Genomic DNA, 17,708 nt, shown 5'->3' on the forward strand with positions numbered 1-17,708 from the left:
CGCCACAGAGCCCGTCTGTCCGTGAAATCGTTTGGCAAGCGCCCGTACACCAAGGAAAACATTCGTCACGGTGGTTGCCACTCTGGTGCGCGACAAAAAAACCCAAAACAAACAAGTAGTTGGGTTTCTCCAGCTTGGAATTTTCACTGGCATTCCAGCCGAGTGCATAGTTGACTTGTCAGTCACTCCAGCTGCATCCAATTCGCGAGATGGGCCCCGTGGAAAAGGAGCGGTAGCAGCCCGGTGAAAGGAAGAGAGTGTTTCCCTTGGAAACTGCTGGTCGCAGCGTTCTCCCAATACCCAAGTATGAATGGGAATTTGAGGAATTTGCAAGAAGGGCGATGTTATTCCTGCCGGGTGTCAGGAAGAGGGCAGGCCCTGACAAAACACAGATGCAGCTGGGACACATCAACCCCCGGCTCGAAAGATGTCATTTCAAAACTTAAATCGAGGGCATTATGCCTGCAAAAAATGTGTGTGCTTCTATTTACATATATCCCTCCGCCCCCCTTCCTTCTGGCTGTTTACTTTCAAACTAACCTTGAGATTGTGCAAATGACAAAAAGGCCACATAATGAAAGCTTACGGTTGATGCCGAACCACATCAACCGTGTTGCTAAACTCAGAATAGAACTTGACACAGGCTCAATCACGTAAACAATCCCTGAATCTCCTCATACTCTTCCACAAAAATACTCACCGCAAAAACAAAACAAAAAGTCCCTGATGGGGGCCGATTGCCCAGGAAGAGGAGGATGAGCCCTCTGACACAGGAGCTGCTGTAGACCACGGCTCACAGCCAGACACTCCCACACCGAATGTTTGAATCAAAAAAGTGCAAAGCAGAATAAAGTAGAAAACGATTCCATTTCGGGGCTGCAATTAGGATGGATCCCTTCTGGAGTACATGTTCTAAATCATCTCCCACATTTAATCAACAAACACCACCTGCTCGTCTGAGCTACTCCAGGCTTGGATAATACATCCTGGGACAGCACAGCTTTTTTTCTCTCCCTTCCTCGATTAAAATACAAAGAGCTCAATTAATCCACGATTTCTCCCCCGCCGCCCCCCGGCAAGCGTCAGCAGCAGGGCCCGGTGCCCAAAACAGTCGACAAGCTATTTCCTGTTCCACCCTCCTGGCTCTCCAGTGAACAGACGGGTGGTGTGTTTTGCAACGAGCGGCGAGCGGACACATCACCTCATTCTGATCAGCAACAGGCCAGCAACTTGGAAGCAAGCGGAGTGGCTTTGTGTGTGTTCATACCTGCAGGGAACTACGCGAGGGCTTATTTTTAAGGAGAAGGAAGGACTTGAGTTTCATCAGGAGTGGAATTGACTAGGTGTCCTCCCACTGAAGATGAGTGGGAGTGGATGTTAGGACTCTTGGAGCAGCGATATCATCTCTTTTGTGGCGGCTGGAGTCATCTCACTGCTTTCCTGCAGGGGGAACAATGACATGTCACTCTTTGCACATGCGGACTTGTACATCTGCAGTCGACATTTAATCGCAGAGCACCGATGCGTATCAGGGACTACGGTGAGTGGTCTGCTGAAGCTTTTTAAAGGTGATTTGCAGGGGCGGCAAACAAACTCTGGATTTAAGCCGAACTACCGATTCAACTATTGTAACTGAAGTAAAAGTCACACTGCCTAAATTTATGGGGGGGGGGGGGTGTATATAAAGAAAAAGAATGATCCGTGTAGTCAATTTCTGTAGTGCTTGTCCACATATTTTGACTGAATTTTTTCATTAGCATTTGCGGGGCTTGGGGTCTTTTATTACAGTTCCTGAGGTTTTATTTGGTTTTTAAATTGCCTGGAGGACTGGATCAAATAAGAGACCCTGTTTTAGGAAATTAACAACCAACAGGTTCCTCGCAAAGTAGTCTTACGGTTCCTCATTGGTTGCTTGTAAAGGCAACTTGAAACCAAACGAGCTCAACATTCAAGTAATTTCCCACGTGTGTTTTTATTAATACTGCTGCCCCTCTAGTCTGTTGTTGAAAACAAAAAGATGGACTGCTTTCATCTTAAATGGGATTATCCGGGCAGGAAATGTGGGAGGGTTGCGCCGGAGTCGGTTTTATGGGGTCACATAAACAGCTACAGCTGCCCTTTCTCGGTGCGCAGAGGTTAACATGACGCTAGTGGGCTAGCCTGGAAACGCTGGCTGTTTCATTTGTCTGCCCAACATTGTGTAAAAATGGACATTTGTCTCCGTTTGGTATTTGTGTCAAGCGCTTCCTGCTCGGGCAACCGCTAACTGCCTGTTTGTGCCACTCGGCATAAAAATACACTTGTTGAGGGAACAACAAAAATGTGTTTTACAATTGGGGGCTTTATATTTGACATGCAGCAACCTGTAATTATTTTAAAAGCAAGTTGAAAAAGCTCAGAGTTGGATATTTTGGGGTGGGGTGGGGGGACAACAGAACATGAGACAGGATGCTAGCTTAGCCTTGCCCATCTTTAAAGTTATCTAAAAAAACACTTTGTAACCATGAATTAGGGTATTGGGTAAAATGAAGGTTTCAAGAACGTTGTTGACCAACAATTATTGTGCTAATGCCAGAAAACTATAATTAGGGAAAGGTTTTGTGGCAGTCTGCCAAGAATCATGAGGATAAAGATCAGGGTGGGTGAGTGAGTCAAGCTAGCTGATGGCAGCAACTGGAACAAGGGTTGAATTTTGTTCTCCCCAGCGAGAAAGCTCAAGAGGGAAAACTTTTTGGCTTCCATGTACTCTGTTTTTTTAATGATGTGGGCATTGTGAGGGGGCTGGGAAACCAGCCGTACTGTTTACATTAAACTTAACTGGAACCGTGGGACCGTTGAGTGATGGTGCTATTTACATAATTTCCCCCCCATTTGGGGCAAAAAGTGGTCGCTGGGAAAAAGTCTCATACAGCGGCTAAAATCCCGAACAACTGTTGTTGAATATATATATATATATATATATATATAAAACATTGGGGTAGGCGTCACCATTTCTGTGTGAAACAAGAGCCAAAGCGTAGTTGTTTGACACCGGAAAATGGAAATGAGTCCCCCGGGGCGGTGATGTCAAAAATATAAACATCCCTCATTAGTTAAGCCCCATGTCGCTGCTCGAGGCTGAAGATAAACACAATGTTTTTGCTTCCCAGTGCTGGCCAGAATGTCTACGCCCCCGGTTTAAAAGTTGCTCAAAGAGAATGAGCGTCTAACTCTTTGCATGTGATTTTATCCGACAGGAGCACAGGGTCCCGGAGTTCAGCGCCTAATAAAAAGCAAAGATCGTGGAGATGCTAGAAACTTCAAGCAGATGTTAAATGAGAATGGAGCCTATTAGGAAAGACATGGAGCTGCTCAGCAACAGCATGGCAACATATGCACACATAAAAGGTAACGTCAAATAATGTTCGACACGGATTCCCACGATGCAGTCTACGGCACGCGTCGCCAGCCTTTTTGAAACCAAAAGCTACTCTATTCACGACTGTACTCTAGCCTGTGAAAGAAATAAATCCAGCAATGACTGTGAAAGTTTCAGCATGACCTGAGATGGTGTCCTGGCTGAGGGTTTTCGTATGAAAACTCTGGAGGATCCAAGGGCAGGGAAGCAGGGAGTCAAAAAAAAAGTAGGGGCGGGGGGGGCCTACAAGGAACGTTGTCATTAAAAATAACTGATACGTTCTAATCAAACAAAAAGTAAACCAAAACACCACTACAGGAACAATGACGTGACAACGGTGACATGACCAGCGACACCAACATGGAGAAACGACAAACCGACACAGACTGACAGAAAACAAGCCGCACCTGGAAAAGTGACTGAGCCGGCTGATTGGTAGACACACGAGACCGGGCTGATGAGAACAGGTGGAAATTATGAGGAAAAACCTCATGAGTATGACAGCACATAAACACGGAACACAAGACAACAACAAAAAAAACAACCAAAACATTTTAGAAACCATCAATAGCGATACTAAAGAAAATCCATTTTGTCGTCAAACAGCTCAATCGAGCTGATTCTGAAGGCCTGTGGCTGATTCGGTTGACTCCGGCAACACACAGATGCTGAAAAAAAATAAAAGATGGTTATTCATTATGTTTGTCCATCCAGCCAACCCGGAGAGCTTCGCCCTCTATTTCATGATGGGCGTTTGTTTCGGCCTCCTCATGGCGCTTTGCCTCCTGGTGACCGGCATCACCTGCAGGTCACGCCGCCGCGTCGGCAGGCCTGCTCCGTCCCCCGAGAGGAGGCAGCTTAAGGAGTCCAGTGAGGAAGAGGAGGAGGCGGAGGAGGATGAGAGCGTAGCGGAGGAAGAGGAAGTGGAAGTGGAAGGGAGCCACAAAATGACTCTTGTCCCGATGGATGACCGAAGCACGCGGTCCGACGGCACGCTGAAGAGCGTCGACGTCTTCGCCTCGGTCGAGGAGCTGGAGAAGGCCCGACGTCTGGAGGAGAGGGAGCGCATTGTCAGGGAGATATGGAGGAACGGACAGCCCGACATCCTCGTCACTGGGACCGGTACTATCGGACGGGTCCATTACCACTAAGGTCCCAAACGGCTTTATCATGTATTTTCAAAAGGGGCATAATAGGCATTTTTTTTCTTTCAATTTCAAACAGGTTCTAAAACATCTGTCAGCTACTCTCAAAACACCCCGAAAATCAAAAATTGTAGTACATTCATAAACTACGCTGTGTGTACGTGACACACGGCCATATCACCGAACACAATCTTCCTCAACACACACGAACAACCCACACTTATCTGACGCAAATCTGCGCATCCTTCAAACTTAGCGCAGCTCCGCTTACCTTTTGGCTCGAGTTTAATGAGCAGCGATGTCGCACCTGTGGAAGATGTCCATATTCCTGCAATCAAAGGTATCTCCAGTGTCGTCATTTGAAAGTGGATTTGTATCTTCGCCAAGTTTATCTACCACATCATGGGCGGGAATACTCCGCCATGGGTTGGATTATGTAAATTAGCCCCATTGTCACATGAAAGACAGTCATGGAAGTGTTTTGTCGATGTTTCTCCATACAAAGGAATGTCTGTCTTGACTGAATAAAATTATTAGAACGTGTGTAAAAAGGAAGTCTCTTGACAGTTTTATATACACGCGTTGCGACGTTTCTTTTTTTTTTTTTTTTGCTATGCACTTTCGTTCCGTAAGGAAGGACGATAATTTCGTTTTAAAATAAACGCTTTCGCGGTTTTATTAACCACGGGCCATTGTGCGAATCCTCACTCGGGTCGCGGGGGGTGCTGGAGCCTATCCCAGCTGTCTTCGGGCAGTAGGCGGGGGACAACCTGAACCGGTTGCCAGCCAATCGCAGGGCACACAGAGACGAACAACCATGCACACTCACCTAGGGACAATTTTAGTGTGTTCAGCCTTCCATGCATGTTTTTGGAACGTGGGAGGAAACCAGAGTACCCGGAGAAAACCCACGCAGGGCCGGGGAGAACACGCAAACTCCACACAGGGAGGCCGGAGCTGGAATTGAACCCGGTGCCTCTGCACTGTGAAGTCGACGTGCTAACCACTGGACCACCGGGCCGCCCGCGACATAAATCATTGTCGCAAAATAAGAAAGCAATGTTTTGTTTGTACGTTTATTGACGTCCTTCCTTATCAGGTCGGATTTCTGTTTCGTCGTTGTTGGGCCATTTGGCACATTTTGGGGGTGCTTATCCTTGCTACGTAGTTTAAATTGGTTTGTGATTTTCGCTTCTGTTCTGCTAAAGACACACACGCTAAACTTTGAAATGGACATTCACATCCGCGGTTTGAAATACATTTAGCTTGGCATCGAAAACGGAAATGGATCCTAAAATACCTTTTTTTTTAAACTGCAAATCAAGGATTAGATAGATAGATCGATAGATAGATAGAACAATAATCTGTGGCCTTCTGACCACCGGGCAAAATAAATTCAACAGTCACCACCACAAGAAAATCAACTTTTGGAATCTGCTTTCAGTCCACTCTTATAATTCATTAGTTTTGAGAAGTCCTCCGGAGCTCATCATAAAAGAAAATAAAGGATAAAAGTGGGAGTGGGGGGGGGGGGCAATACACACTTCGTTAAGACCACAACTTTTCCAAAAGAGGCACTTTCTGGTTATGTTTCTCACAGCAGAAACTTCCTGCCATGTTTTCCCAGCGTTCCCACCGACTGGTGTCACTGACACTCTTGTGTTTCTCTTTCCACACAATTCCCAGCAGCCTCCCAACAACGTGGCTCTCTAGTAAAGGCACGTCTGTTTAGCGCTATGAAAGGGCCATTTAGTTTAGTCATACTGTCCATGTGTTGAGCTTCCCAGAGTGGATCCGAGCAAAGTCTGGAGAGGGGAGTCGATTTTCTGTTGGTTCCCTCCAAGCACCTCGCCATAAAAAGGTTCATTATGCAAGTAAGTGGAGCGCCTGGTTGTCATGTTTTGAGTGCCAGAGGCTGAAGCAGGGATTGTCGTCTGGACAGAAAACACCTCCGCAAAAAATGTAGCACTCGTGGTGGTTTCTGACAATTGATTGGTTAATGTGTTTTGTGTGACTGAGCGCTGAGTTAAGGGGAAATGATGATGAAACATATTTTAAGAGAATGGATTCAATGTTTCTCCGCAAATTTGATTTGGGCATTTGGTGGACAAAGTTTGACTTTGTAACATATGTTGTGTATATTTTTGCCCATTTTTAATATCCATCTTCCATATAGGATGTGATTAAACACTTGACCCAACGTGAGCTGAATATTTCCTTTTTCTAAGCTTGTCCCAAACACATAACTCTTACAACTCGTTTCCTAAATCAAAGAAAAGGACATTTATTGAAAATTAAAAGACAAAACATGACAGCGCTTCAAACAATATAAAAGTTGTCAGCTTCCTACTACTCAGAAAAAAAAAAGAAAAAAAACGCAATCACACCGTTGCGTCGTCTAACATGCAATATGGACTATCAGCTCGAAAGTAGTTCTTAAAACATCTCGCCTCTTCTTTTTCACGTCCGCTTTTAGGACGAGTTGAAACTGACACTTAAAACGATCGATCATCTTGCTGACCGCAAAAAGTTCACAACAATTTCGAGTTTGTAACTGGGTACACAGTAACGCAACTTTGGTTGCCAATCAAAACTACAAATCAGAAAAACGGATCCACTTCGTTCAAACGACCAGAGACACGTGTAAACCTACATAGCTAGTATACATTTTTTTTTCTGAAAGCAAAAGCAAGTTATTTCCCGGTGGACCTTTTACATGAAAACACGTATGTTGCTGATAATCACAGATGAACTGGTGCTAATTTTTTTGGGGGGTGAGGGGTAAAAAAAAAAAAAAAATCCAAATGGTGGCAAGGATTAATTATCGATTGGTCCCGTGGGGAGAAGCATTAACCTGTTCATGCAATTTTAACATCAATACGTCATCGGGCCAAAAAAATATTTTTTAATTAAAAAAAATGTACGAGAAAATGGGCAAGTCTTCCTCCGCTTCAAAAAACACTTCTACATGGAACTGTATTTTTTTTTTTAATCATCTAAGGCACAAATATTTTTATATATATTTTTTCTCGTGTTTATTGAACATAATGATGCCTCAGTATGATTTAACAATCAACCATGTATTAATCGGACAGATGACATAAAAACCTTTAAACCAGCTTCCTCACTCGAGCTATCGTGAGATTTAAATGAGGTGCGAGGATAGATACAGGAGGAGGGGAAGAAGAAGAAAAAAAAAAAATTTTTACAAGCGTGCCAACTCGTGGACCCACCGAGCGGCCGTTTATGGTTTCAAGCCTTCGTCGGCATTCTTCCCGTCTTTATGCTCCGCATCGACGTTGTCGTCTCCCATCTCGGGCTGCTCGGCGTTCTGGAACATGTCGTGGGTCCATTTGGGGCTGCTGCCTCCCTTGCGGTACACGAAGCGTCCCCGGCGGGGCATGAAGGACCCCCGGCCCCGCCCGCGGTTATCCACCCAGGTTTTCTCGCCGTCGCGGTCGTCATGCTAGAAATGGGACAAAATGAAACTTGATCATTCTGGGGGGCAGGGGGAGGGGTCTTGGGCGGGAAGCGCAATTGGAATTTGGTCACGTGACAGAAAAATCTGAGACACCAACGAGGGCTGGGCGAAAACAGAAAAAAAGAATTACATTTATTTTGACTGGTCATCACGATGAATAAAAACGATTATTCCTCGATTTCAAAACCATTCATCCCTGCACGTGGAACACTTCACTCTTGAAATCTGTGAAATTCAAGCCTCCTGCATTTCAACTCCTATATCTCATTATCATATTACAATTTTTAATTTTACAAGTCTTTCCAAGCTAACCTGGGACCTCAGCTATCGTATTTCTTGCCATAACATATGAAAATGCTTTAAAACAACCAGAAAAATAAATGAGTTCAGTCAAATAAGAACGTACTAAACTAAAAGCAATCATGAAGAATAAATCAAATATAAATACCGGCTGTTCCTGCTGTGCGCGCGTTGGCCTCTGAGGGGCAGAGTGGTGCCGTGCATGCAGAGAGTATACACAGTAAGAAGAGTAGAAGAAGAAAGTTGTGATTGATCCCTCGATATAACTTGGGTTTTTTTTCAGAAATTAGGAACGTGTGCCTTTGAGTATCGTGATATTATGTGTCTGTCGGCGTTCCCAAATCGAGGAAAAGTTTTTTGAACGAGCATCACACGTGGACGTTAAATGCTAATGAACCGTTAGCATGTCAAAGGGATTTCACATTGACTTTAGCATTCGCAAAAATCACATTTGAATTTTGAGGAATTGCCCAGCCCTGTGATGCCAAGAAGCCACGACAGGTCAACGTGACTCACCAAGTAATACTTCCTGCTCTTGGGCGTGTACTCGGGATCCCACTCTTCCTCTGGGGGGCGCCCTTGAGGATTCATGTTGGCGGGGTTGCCGTTGCTGCTGTTGTTGCCGGGGTAATTGCCCCTGTTCCATCCTCGCCCTCTTATTCTGGGGAACTGAAATGGGAAGAAGCAGGTTGGACCGCCATCCGCTGGAATTGCTTTTGTTCCGCTCGAGAGAAAAAGCGGACGCGAGCGGCTGAGCTATCCGTCACACAGAACAGCAATCAGACGAAGGCCACGTCAGAGAGAGGCCGCAGATTTGCACTACGTTACCTTGGTCAAAACCATGAGGGGCAAGGACTACGTAGGATGGAGAGTCAAGCGTTATCATCCGCATAATGTTCCTGAGCATTTTACCAAGTAGGACTAGAGCAGAGTTGCGCAGTCGACCGCGACTCCTTTCGGATCGAAAATTCAAGCTGAGACGTCAGTACCTGAGCGGGGGGGGGATAAAAAAAAAAAACGGGCCGAGAACACGCAATCACTTACGAATCCGCGGCCTCTGCCTCTCTGGCCCTCCATGTGCTGGCCCTCAAAATCCCGGGGGTGCCCGCGGTCCCCGTGGCCGCCGTAGTCGCGCGGTGGGTAGCGCGTGTGAGAGAAGCCCTCCTCAAAATGATCGGGCCCGTCTCCCATATACTCCTTGCCCCGGAAAGGCGGCGGGGCCGAGGGGAAAGGAGTTGGCGTCGGCGAGGGCGAGGAGGAGGACGAAGACGAGGACGGCGAGCGATCTCGCTTCTTCTTTCCTTTCCTGCGAGAGCACGAGAGAGACTTTTTGGAGTGTCCGTTTTTACAAAAGAGGACGTAGAACCCGCGCAGGCATCGGGGTGATGATTTTTTTTTGTGAATTCGCCACTCACTTGGACTTCTTGTGGTGCTTGCCAGATTTCTCAGAGGACCTTTCTTGGGAGCCTCCGGGGCTCCGGCCCGCCTCGCGCCTGTACTCCTTCCCGGCAAACCTCTTACGCCTTTCAATGTCCAGGCGAAGGTCCATCGTGTCGCCTTTGAACTTTTTGCTTGAATCCTGCGGCGAAAACGCATTCGGCCGTCAGTCAAGCAGCGGCGGTCGAGACCCGGAGGTCGTTATGAAACATGACTCAAGCCCCCGGGGGTGCCGGTGATACATTTGTGAGGTGAACTCCAATCGGCTCACGTTGATTTGGTGTCGTGTCTCCCCCTAGTGGCCGAGACCAAGCACTGTATGTGTACTGGCTGTGAAATGCTTACAAGCTCCAACACGTCAGTTTATATCAACCAGCAGCATGCATGCATGTATGTATAAAGCTGAATCATTCAACGTGACAGCGGTTTTGTAGCTTCATTTGTTTCTTTTCAGTGAAAGATACTTACAAGGTTAAGGTATTGATAAGCGTCCCATGAGAGGCTTGGACTCAGGATCATAACTCCCTTCCTTTTTAGCCTTTGCTTGGGAGGGGGGTTGGTACATACCCAATCAATAACCATATCTCATAGGCCGCAGGCTTGCTTGGCACTTACAAAACACAATTGGGCTCTTTTGATTTAGAAAAATGCATCCTTTGAAAGAAAAGCACAAAGCTGAGCACTGCCGGTTTTGGGTCGTGGAAAAATTCGGCGGTGGAAAAAAAACGGGTCATGTGTCTAAACAACAGGTCACCTTGAAACTCGCCTCGTCCACATCCTCAAACAGATGAGAGTGCCTCTTAAAGGCACTGGGGGAAACATCAATTCTCCTACGAGACAAGAGAGCAGCTCACTTTATTCGAAAGGAAAAACGAAAAGGAAAAAAAAAAAAGAAAGGAGCGGCATCGCGTTCCACGGCGTCGGGAGTTCGATACGTCGCACTAACCTGTGGATTTCGGGGCTCTTCCTTGGCTTCATTTCTACCTCGGCAGCTTTTCTTTGGTACATGGCGAAGCGCTCGCTTAAAGACATGTTTGAGGAAGTGAAGTGCTGAGCTGCAAGCAAAAAGAACGAGACGGAGAGAGCCGTGAGCGCACCTCCGGGCGCGGCGGGGCGAGCGGCGCCGTACCTTTGATGTAATGCACGATGGACACGACGTGTTGCGCGAACAGCTCAGTGGGGCTGCTGCGAAGCTGGGCGGACTGAATATTCTGGAAGATTGAACGGAACTCCGGGTCTTTCTTCGAGGGATTCGCCAGATCTCTGGCCGTGAATCGATTCTTAGACACGGAGGAGCTGAGAGGGCGACGAGGAAGGCAGAAAGGTTCTCACTAAAGCAGTCGACGCTACTTTTTTTTAACCACACGGGAGCGGATCGGGTGGGCCTACCTGGGCATGTCGTCCAAAGACGACACTCTCAGTTCAAAGTCCTCTCTGGATGACGCCAGACGGACGGGGGAATCCTCGCAAGGGAAGGCCCCGGGGAAGAGCGGCCTGTCCTTGCCTTTGGAGGTCACGGCCGGGGAGGGGCTGCGTTTGCTCTTCTCCTTCTCCTTCTCTTTCTTCTCCTTCTTCTTGGCCTTCTCCTCCTTCTTGCTGTGCTTGCGGCTCTGGTACATCTCCTCCACCATTTTATCCAGGGCCTCCGCGTCCTCGTCTCGGCGGCTTTTCTCCTTGGGCAGCGGGTAGGAGGTGGAATAGGTGGTCTCGTCGCCCCACTTGCCGAATATATCGCGAGAGGTCGGGTTGGATTTGCCCGCACCGTCCTCGTCGGCGTCCCTGTCTTTCAAGCCGTGCGACTTGAGGAACTCCTCCTCCTCCTCGTCGAAGAACGGCATGGTCTTGTCGTCCTTGGAGTCGCCAAAAGGAACGGAGAGGCTGAAGATGTCGCCCGACTTGATGCCCTTCTCTTGCTCTCTCTCGGCGCTGCTCTTCTCGCTATCGTTACCGTCCTCCTTTTCGGCGGCCTGCTTTTTGCTTTTGTTTTCCGCCAGGAACCTAACAAAAGACGAGCCGCCATTATAAAACGGAGAACGTTCGACCGGCAAGGTAATCCCCGCCGGGGAGAAAATGATTCCGTGTCGTTGGGTTTACGTTGCCCGAAAGTCAAACCAAATCGTCCGCGAGGGGTTTTGACGCACCGTTACAAAGCACAACAGAAGTGACTATGCGGGGTTTTGGAAACAAGCAAAGGAAGGCGACGTAGCGAGATCGCAGCAAAAGAGACATTGTATGTGTTGGGGGGGGGGGGGGGGGTGTAAGGGGAGACAGAAGACCTTCCCCGCCGCAGATAGTACAGACAGTGAGACAGCATTGATACTCACGTAATGCGCTTCTTTCTAAGTACGTGGGGATTTCAATAAAGTTCCTCTCAGTGCGCACCCAAAGGACAATTGTCATACTTAAAATCAGGAGTCCTATTTCCATTTTAAACTGATGACTCATCCCAATGATCTTTGGAAAAAGGCTAAAATATTTGAAAGAAAAATGACACGTTTGCACAATTTGCTGTTGCAAAAAAAGAAGGAAAGAGCAGGCATCCCATTGAGCTGGGAGCAAAGATGAAACGGGACATACTTTTTGAAGGCAGCCGAGATCACCGTCTTTTCTCCGGATTTGGCATCCTCCTTGGAGAAGAAGCCGAAGCCGCCGAAGGAGGCCGTTTGTCCCGACTTGGGCGCGGCATCGCCGACCGCCGCTTCGTCCTTCTGAGCCGTCTCCGAGCCGACTCGGCCCGTGTCGTAGTCGATCCATTTGCCTCCGGAGGCCTTCTCGATCACGCTGCCTTCCCCCGCCGGCTTCTCCGCTTGGCCCTCCCCTTGCTTCTCCTTGGTAATCTTGGAGCTGGGTTTGCCCTTGTTGCGGGGGCACGGCGTGGAGGAGCGCGACCGGGAGGAGCTGGAGGCCCTGGAACGGTGAGACTGCTCGGACGACGAGCGGTCCGAGTGACGGGAGTGCGAGCGGCTGGCCGATCGCTTGTTTGGCGTGTGGGAGCGGGAACGCCCCCTGCGGGGGCTGTGCGAGCGGTTGTCCTGGTCACGCTTGCGGTCGTGCCAGCCGCCGCCTCCGCCGCCGCCGCCGCCTTGCCAGTTAGACTTGTAGCCATAGCCGCCTCCCCTGTTCTGATAGTGACCGCGAGGGTAGTAGCCTCGATTTCTTCCACGGAAGTGGAAGGGCCTCCGATAGCCGCGGTTGTAGCCGCGGTTGTAGCCCCGGTTGTTCTGATAGTCTCGGGAGGGATAGTTTCGGTAGGACATGGGAGTGCGGGAGCGAGAGCGGGATCGGGACCTAGAGCTGCATTCGAACAAGGGGGAGAAGATGAGGTCAATGATTATGCATGGGCGGTGAGGCAAAAGGCTGGATTTGTCCAAGGCCTCTCTCCCGGGTCAGCCAAGTCTGCGGCTGTATAACCTCATTACACGGCGCGGTTTGAATTTCAATTGTCAAAAGCAGTCGGGGAGATGAGTCAAGGCAGCCGCCAGGCCGCCAGGAAGCTGGCCAGGAACAACTTCAAAGTAAAAGCACACCGAGGGATTGACACCCATTAACTCATTCAGTACCAGCCAATTCTGGACCAAGTCTGAAAAGACGTTTAAATACGTCTTTGGGAGTGAATGAGTTAAAAGGGATTATTTTGAAGTTGGACTTGGTGAGCGATCTTAAGTGAGCGAATGCGAATGACTTCACGCTACCCTTCGTGCCGCTTTGAATCGCGACGCAAAATCGACAGCGAACCTTCATTTGGTTGCAAGCGGCCACGGCATTGGTAATAGTTGGCTATCACTTTCAATCGCAAAATGACACCAACGGGGACGCTGCTGTCTCAGAAACTGAAATTTTGTTATTGAAATTCATGATTTCGGAAAAACGAAACACTGAAAGAAAAAAAAAAAGCCAGATGCAAATACCCCAAAAAGTGAAAGCCGCATATCCGCGTGAGCAAATGATCTGAACTGTAGCACCTCCGCCACAATTTTGAAACAGAAACACTAAAATAATATAAAGATATAACATATAATTCAAACAAATAATATGGGAAGAGAGATTCATTTCTAGAGCTGACAACTTGAACCAAATATGACAAAAAGAGCGGATTTTTGCCATATTTAGTAAGAGATCAAAAAGACGAGCTACATTCAAGTGTGACTGGATTTACCTGTAGCGACGTTTTCTGGATCTTGAGCGCGAGCGGCTTCTCGACTGGGATCTCGATAAAGATCGAGACCTGGATTTAGACCTGGAGTTGGAGCGGGAGGGAGAATACGGAGCCATAGTAGCCCTTTATTTCAGATTAAATTGCCCTGGGAAGAAAAAAAAAAAAGAACAAAAACAGATCAAATGTGTAAGCTGCTGCGCCACAGTGACTATTTGCCTGGCAAATGTGCGCCCGGGGAGGCAAACACTCAAGCCAGTGCGAAGGTTAAATTGTTGAGCAACAAAAGGGACTCCAAACAACAGATCCAGAAGTGACCCATTTTTTTCAAAGCGGGCCTGCGCGGCTCCACTTTTGCCGAGCTGCTGACAAAAACAACAAAAAAAAAAACAGCTTTCGCATTCAATTTTGATCACAAAGCACACACTTGGTCTTGATCCGTCAAGAAAACCTGAAATCATAAAGGTCAACGGCCTGGACGGAGAAATACTGCAGCAGCTGGAGCAACATGCAAACATATGGACATTCGCCTTGAGCATGAGATTGAGCGGCGCTTCTGTGCACGCAAATGTGCGCGCAGAGCGCAGCACACAAGTGGTAATATCGCTGGCAGGCTGCGCTTCAAACGATACTGGATACAATTTCCAGCTTCGAATTTCATTTGGAGTCTCTCATCAATCTAACGACCACAAAGCTTGTCCTGTCGATTATCACGACTTTGTCGTATCGGTGCAAAAAACATGGATCCTCTCAATTCAAATATAAACATATGTTCAGATACTTGGTCACAAAAACGGCAACGTCACACATGCACCGTATCACGAATGTCGAGTAAATCACATTTGTGTCTCGTTGCAGAGTCCCTTAGACAGACCTGTGACAAAATGGCCTTTGCACTCGATGCGGCGGAATGTCCACAACAAACCTGCACACCAGTTGCCATGACGCTCAGCCCATTTCTATCTACAAGAGAGCCCATCGAATAAGTTTTAAAATACCCCTTACGTTTACCCAATGCTGGCTTTTAGCAGGCATCGCTGCATAGTTGATGAAACAGTTGAGAGGCCATTTTAGGCAGAGGGCAATAAGCGCATTTATTATTTATACACACACACACACACACGGTTGCAATTGTGGTCTCACTCCCTCCAAGCTCTTCAGATCGCTCGTATGTTCTTAAATAGGATGATTAAGGTGAGACTTACACACACTTTTAAGAGATGCAACCAAATAGCAACACGCCAATATAAGACAGTGTGTGAATTGTCTTATCTGAATACACAACCCCCCCCCGCCCCCCACGAGGGTCTTAAAACAGCCGCGCAGCCGCTTCAATAACTCGATGTCCGTTTACCAGCCTACAAGCGTCATCCGACGCTAAGTAAACAACAAATCCAAATGAGAAACTGATCGCGGTGCATATAACAAAAAGGCGTCTCGATGTACGTGTCACACGTATAGCATCAATTGAGCACTGCTATATTTGTCATAATGGGAACACGTGCTCCAAAGCCTACAAGAAAAGAACAGTTGACCCTTGATGCTCAATGTATATACAAGAAGGCAGTTAAAATCGGGACGAAATAATGTACAGTTCAACATACACGTTGACACAAATGCGATTTGTTTTAATTCAATCACCGAAACGGCTCCCGACTGCAACGTTACGCGCTGCCATTAAAGACGAACGTCGTCACAATAAATGTTAATCATATTTTGGACCTCTTAACTTAGCTCATGTATTTGGAACGTTACCGACACGACAAGATAAATGGAAACTGTGCAATTACCTGCGTAGATTTTTGAGAATAATCAACGTAGTCTGTTCGTAGAGCGAAACCTTTTTAGGCCGCGCTTCGTCCGAGCACTGCTTCCTGTATTTTTCCGAAAGGGTTTTTTAGCAAAGAAGCTAACTCGCTCGACGCTTAGCAGCAGCTACGGAACAAAACCCGCAAATGGGGCGATTCCTCCACGTCCTAAATAGAAGATGGGATTGTCGAACAAATTTAAGTTATGTATATGTGAAGTAAAAGCATGTTTTTCCGATCCGATTGCAGTTCGTGTATGGCGTCGATGATTCGAGCGTTCTCAGCAGCTACCGTCTCCAGACGAGCTGGTCGACCCTAACGATCGAAATATCGCGAGATTTCTCTGACGAAGCAACGCCCACTTGACCAAGTTGTGAAACAAAAAGTTGATTTTGTTTTAATAAGAAGATAAAGATTCAGTCTCATTTTTAATTGTAGTCTTTATAACCAGTATAATTTGGATTATTTGGGCAATTATTTATTTTCATTTTTAGCTCTTTTTTTAATTTCATCATAAATGAAGAGCTATTTCAGTGACTGAAATAATATAATTATTTGAATATTTATAATGCATAACATTATTAACACAATTTTAAAAATCTTAACTGCAGATGGACAATTATTTATTTTACTCATATTGTTTTTAAACTTCTTTTTTTTTTTTTTTAAATTTACAACCTTGCTTCACAACTGGGTCTTGCCACCGTAATTCACGTCCACCTGACAGTGGAGTTGTTTGTTTCGCAGTGAAGTTGCAGATGAGATCTGTGGACTATTTTTACCAGCTTATTCCACATAACACCTGTGGCGATTGAGACAACTCACTCTGATCATCACTCGGTCTTCACTGCCCAGAAGCAATGAGTCTCATTTTACTTTGTTGATGCCACAAACCGTAAAGTAGCCTCATACTATTTTTTTTTTGAAATTATTACTATTAAATGGGGCAATTTTAACTGCACAGGGGTTTAAGTGGTTCAGCCTTGCTGGAGGTCTGCTCTCTCCTGAGTTATTTGCTTGGATGTTTATCTTGCCCAGTTGTTGTATTCACCGCCTAAAGGGAAAGATGGGCAACCTTTCCAAGGGTGGAATAGAAAATATCAACTTTGCCACACACATTTCAAAGGACTCTGCCTTGTTAATAATAAGTTACTCTGTCTTTGCTATCATATCAGAGTCATTTAAAATGACAGCACACCACTGCCACGACATGTCTCTGATAAACTCCAAATAAATTTCAGCTGTTCAAGTACAGCGAGAGGCTGCCTATGATGCTTCTGTGGACGAAAAGCAATAACTCGTAATAGAAATGGAAGATGGACTCGCCACTGGCTCACATATAATAATAATAATAAATAACACAAAAAAGGGTATATGACATTTTTCTCCTTTTCACTCAGTATGCCATCGGCACCGTTGTGTCAACAGAAGTCGAGTGTGTCCAAAAGACTTGACAAGTCAATGGGGCATGCAGTGATGGAGTCGCTCTTGTTGACCTCCAACCAGGAGAAGCAAGCAGTTCTTATGAACGCTCATTTTCCTTCACGGCGCAGGTGTTTGACACTTGAACACACCGCGGGTATTATTAACAGTGATAAGCTCTCTTTTGGCTCCATTGTCAGACCACTTATGTCTCCTTGTCTGTCACTCACCATTACGGTCTGTTTACGGCCTCACTCGGAGGTGTGGATACCGACTTTGACCGAGGAGGTCAGGTCAAGTCAGTTCATATAAAAGGAGGACTAAATGCCACTCCCAGCGTTGTCAAAGTTCAATCGAGTAAAACAGCGCAATATTGTTTCGGAGAAGGTGAGAAACAAATGTTTTCATGTTCAGCACATACCGGTAATTTAACTTCGAGTGCAAAACAGGTTGCTGGAATGCCGTGGTGGGAAATAACATGTTTTTGTAATGACGTTGATTTAAATGACACTGGTTGTATAATAACATGTTTTTGTAATGACGTTGATTTAAATGACACTAGTTG

General features: G+C 46.6%; 2 protein-coding genes across 4 annotated transcripts; one reads left to right on the forward strand and one right to left on the reverse strand.

Annotated features, from left to right (window-relative positions):
* Positions 1–1,392: 1,392 nt before the first annotated feature.
* Positions 1,393–4,548, forward strand: eva1bb (eva-1 homolog Bb (C. elegans)). Its single transcript, XM_086136701.1, has 3 exons — positions 1,393–1,540; positions 3,237–3,387; positions 4,112–4,548. Exons 2-3 carry the CDS (start codon positions 3,315–3,317, stop codon positions 4,546–4,548), a joined length of 510 nt encoding a protein of 169 aa, XP_085992827.1. The 5' UTR covers positions 1,393–1,540; positions 3,237–3,314.
* Positions 4,549–6,801: 2,253 nt separating this feature from the next.
* thrap3b (thyroid hormone receptor associated protein 3b) lies at positions 6,802–16,031 on the reverse strand. Of its 3 annotated transcripts, XM_086136685.1 has the most exons (12): positions 15,704–16,031; positions 13,917–14,061; positions 12,338–13,054; positions 11,150–11,758; positions 10,890–11,056; positions 10,707–10,815; positions 10,515–10,590; positions 9,739–9,902; positions 9,368–9,629; positions 8,840–8,992; positions 8,472–8,501; positions 6,802–8,008 (listed from the first exon to the last, which is right to left on the reverse strand). In XM_086136685.1, exons 2-12 carry the CDS (start codon positions 14,030–14,032, stop codon positions 7,787–7,789), a joined length of 2,625 nt encoding a protein of 874 aa, XP_085992811.1. In that variant the 5' UTR covers positions 14,033–14,061; positions 15,704–16,031; the 3' UTR covers positions 6,802–7,786. The 3 variants fall into 3 exon arrangements, with proteins under 3 accessions (XP_085992811.1, XP_085992813.1, XP_085992812.1); XM_086136687.1 differs by lacking the exon at positions 8,472–8,501; XM_086136686.1 differs by lacking the exon at positions 15,704–16,031 and having other exon boundaries at positions 13,917–15,670.
* Positions 16,032–17,708: the final 1,677 nt, after the last annotated feature.

The sequence above is a fragment of the Hippocampus guttulatus genome, chromosome 18 (assembly GCF_054856545.1).
Source record: "Hippocampus guttulatus isolate MCC_2025c chromosome 18, RoL_Hgut_1.0, whole genome shotgun sequence".
Lineage (NCBI taxonomy): Eukaryota > Metazoa > Chordata > Actinopteri > Syngnathiformes > Syngnathidae > Hippocampus > Hippocampus guttulatus.

Excerpts from the sequence above, each read along its gene's own strand:
- thrap3b (XM_086136685.1), bottom strand. The coding sequence starts at position 14,032 with ATGGCTCCGTATTCTCCCTCCCGCTCCAACTCCAGGTCTAAATCCAGG. Across the intron at positions 9,630-9,738 it reads AAGCACCACAAGAAGTCCAA|GAAAGGAAAGAAGAAGCGAG; the intron begins GTGAGTGGCGAA and ends GTGCTCTCGCAG. Across the intron at positions 8,502-8,839 it reads AGAGCAGGAAGTATTACTTG|AGGCCAACGCGCGCACAGCA; the intron begins GTGAGTCACGTT and ends TCTGCCCCTCAG.
- eva1bb (XM_086136701.1), top strand. The coding sequence starts at position 3,315 with ATGAGAATGGAGCCTATTAGGAAAGACATGGAGCTGCTCAGCAACAGC. Across the intron at positions 3,388-4,111 it reads AACATATGCACACATAAAAG|CCAACCCGGAGAGCTTCGCC; the intron begins GTAACGTCAAAT and ends TTGTCCATCCAG.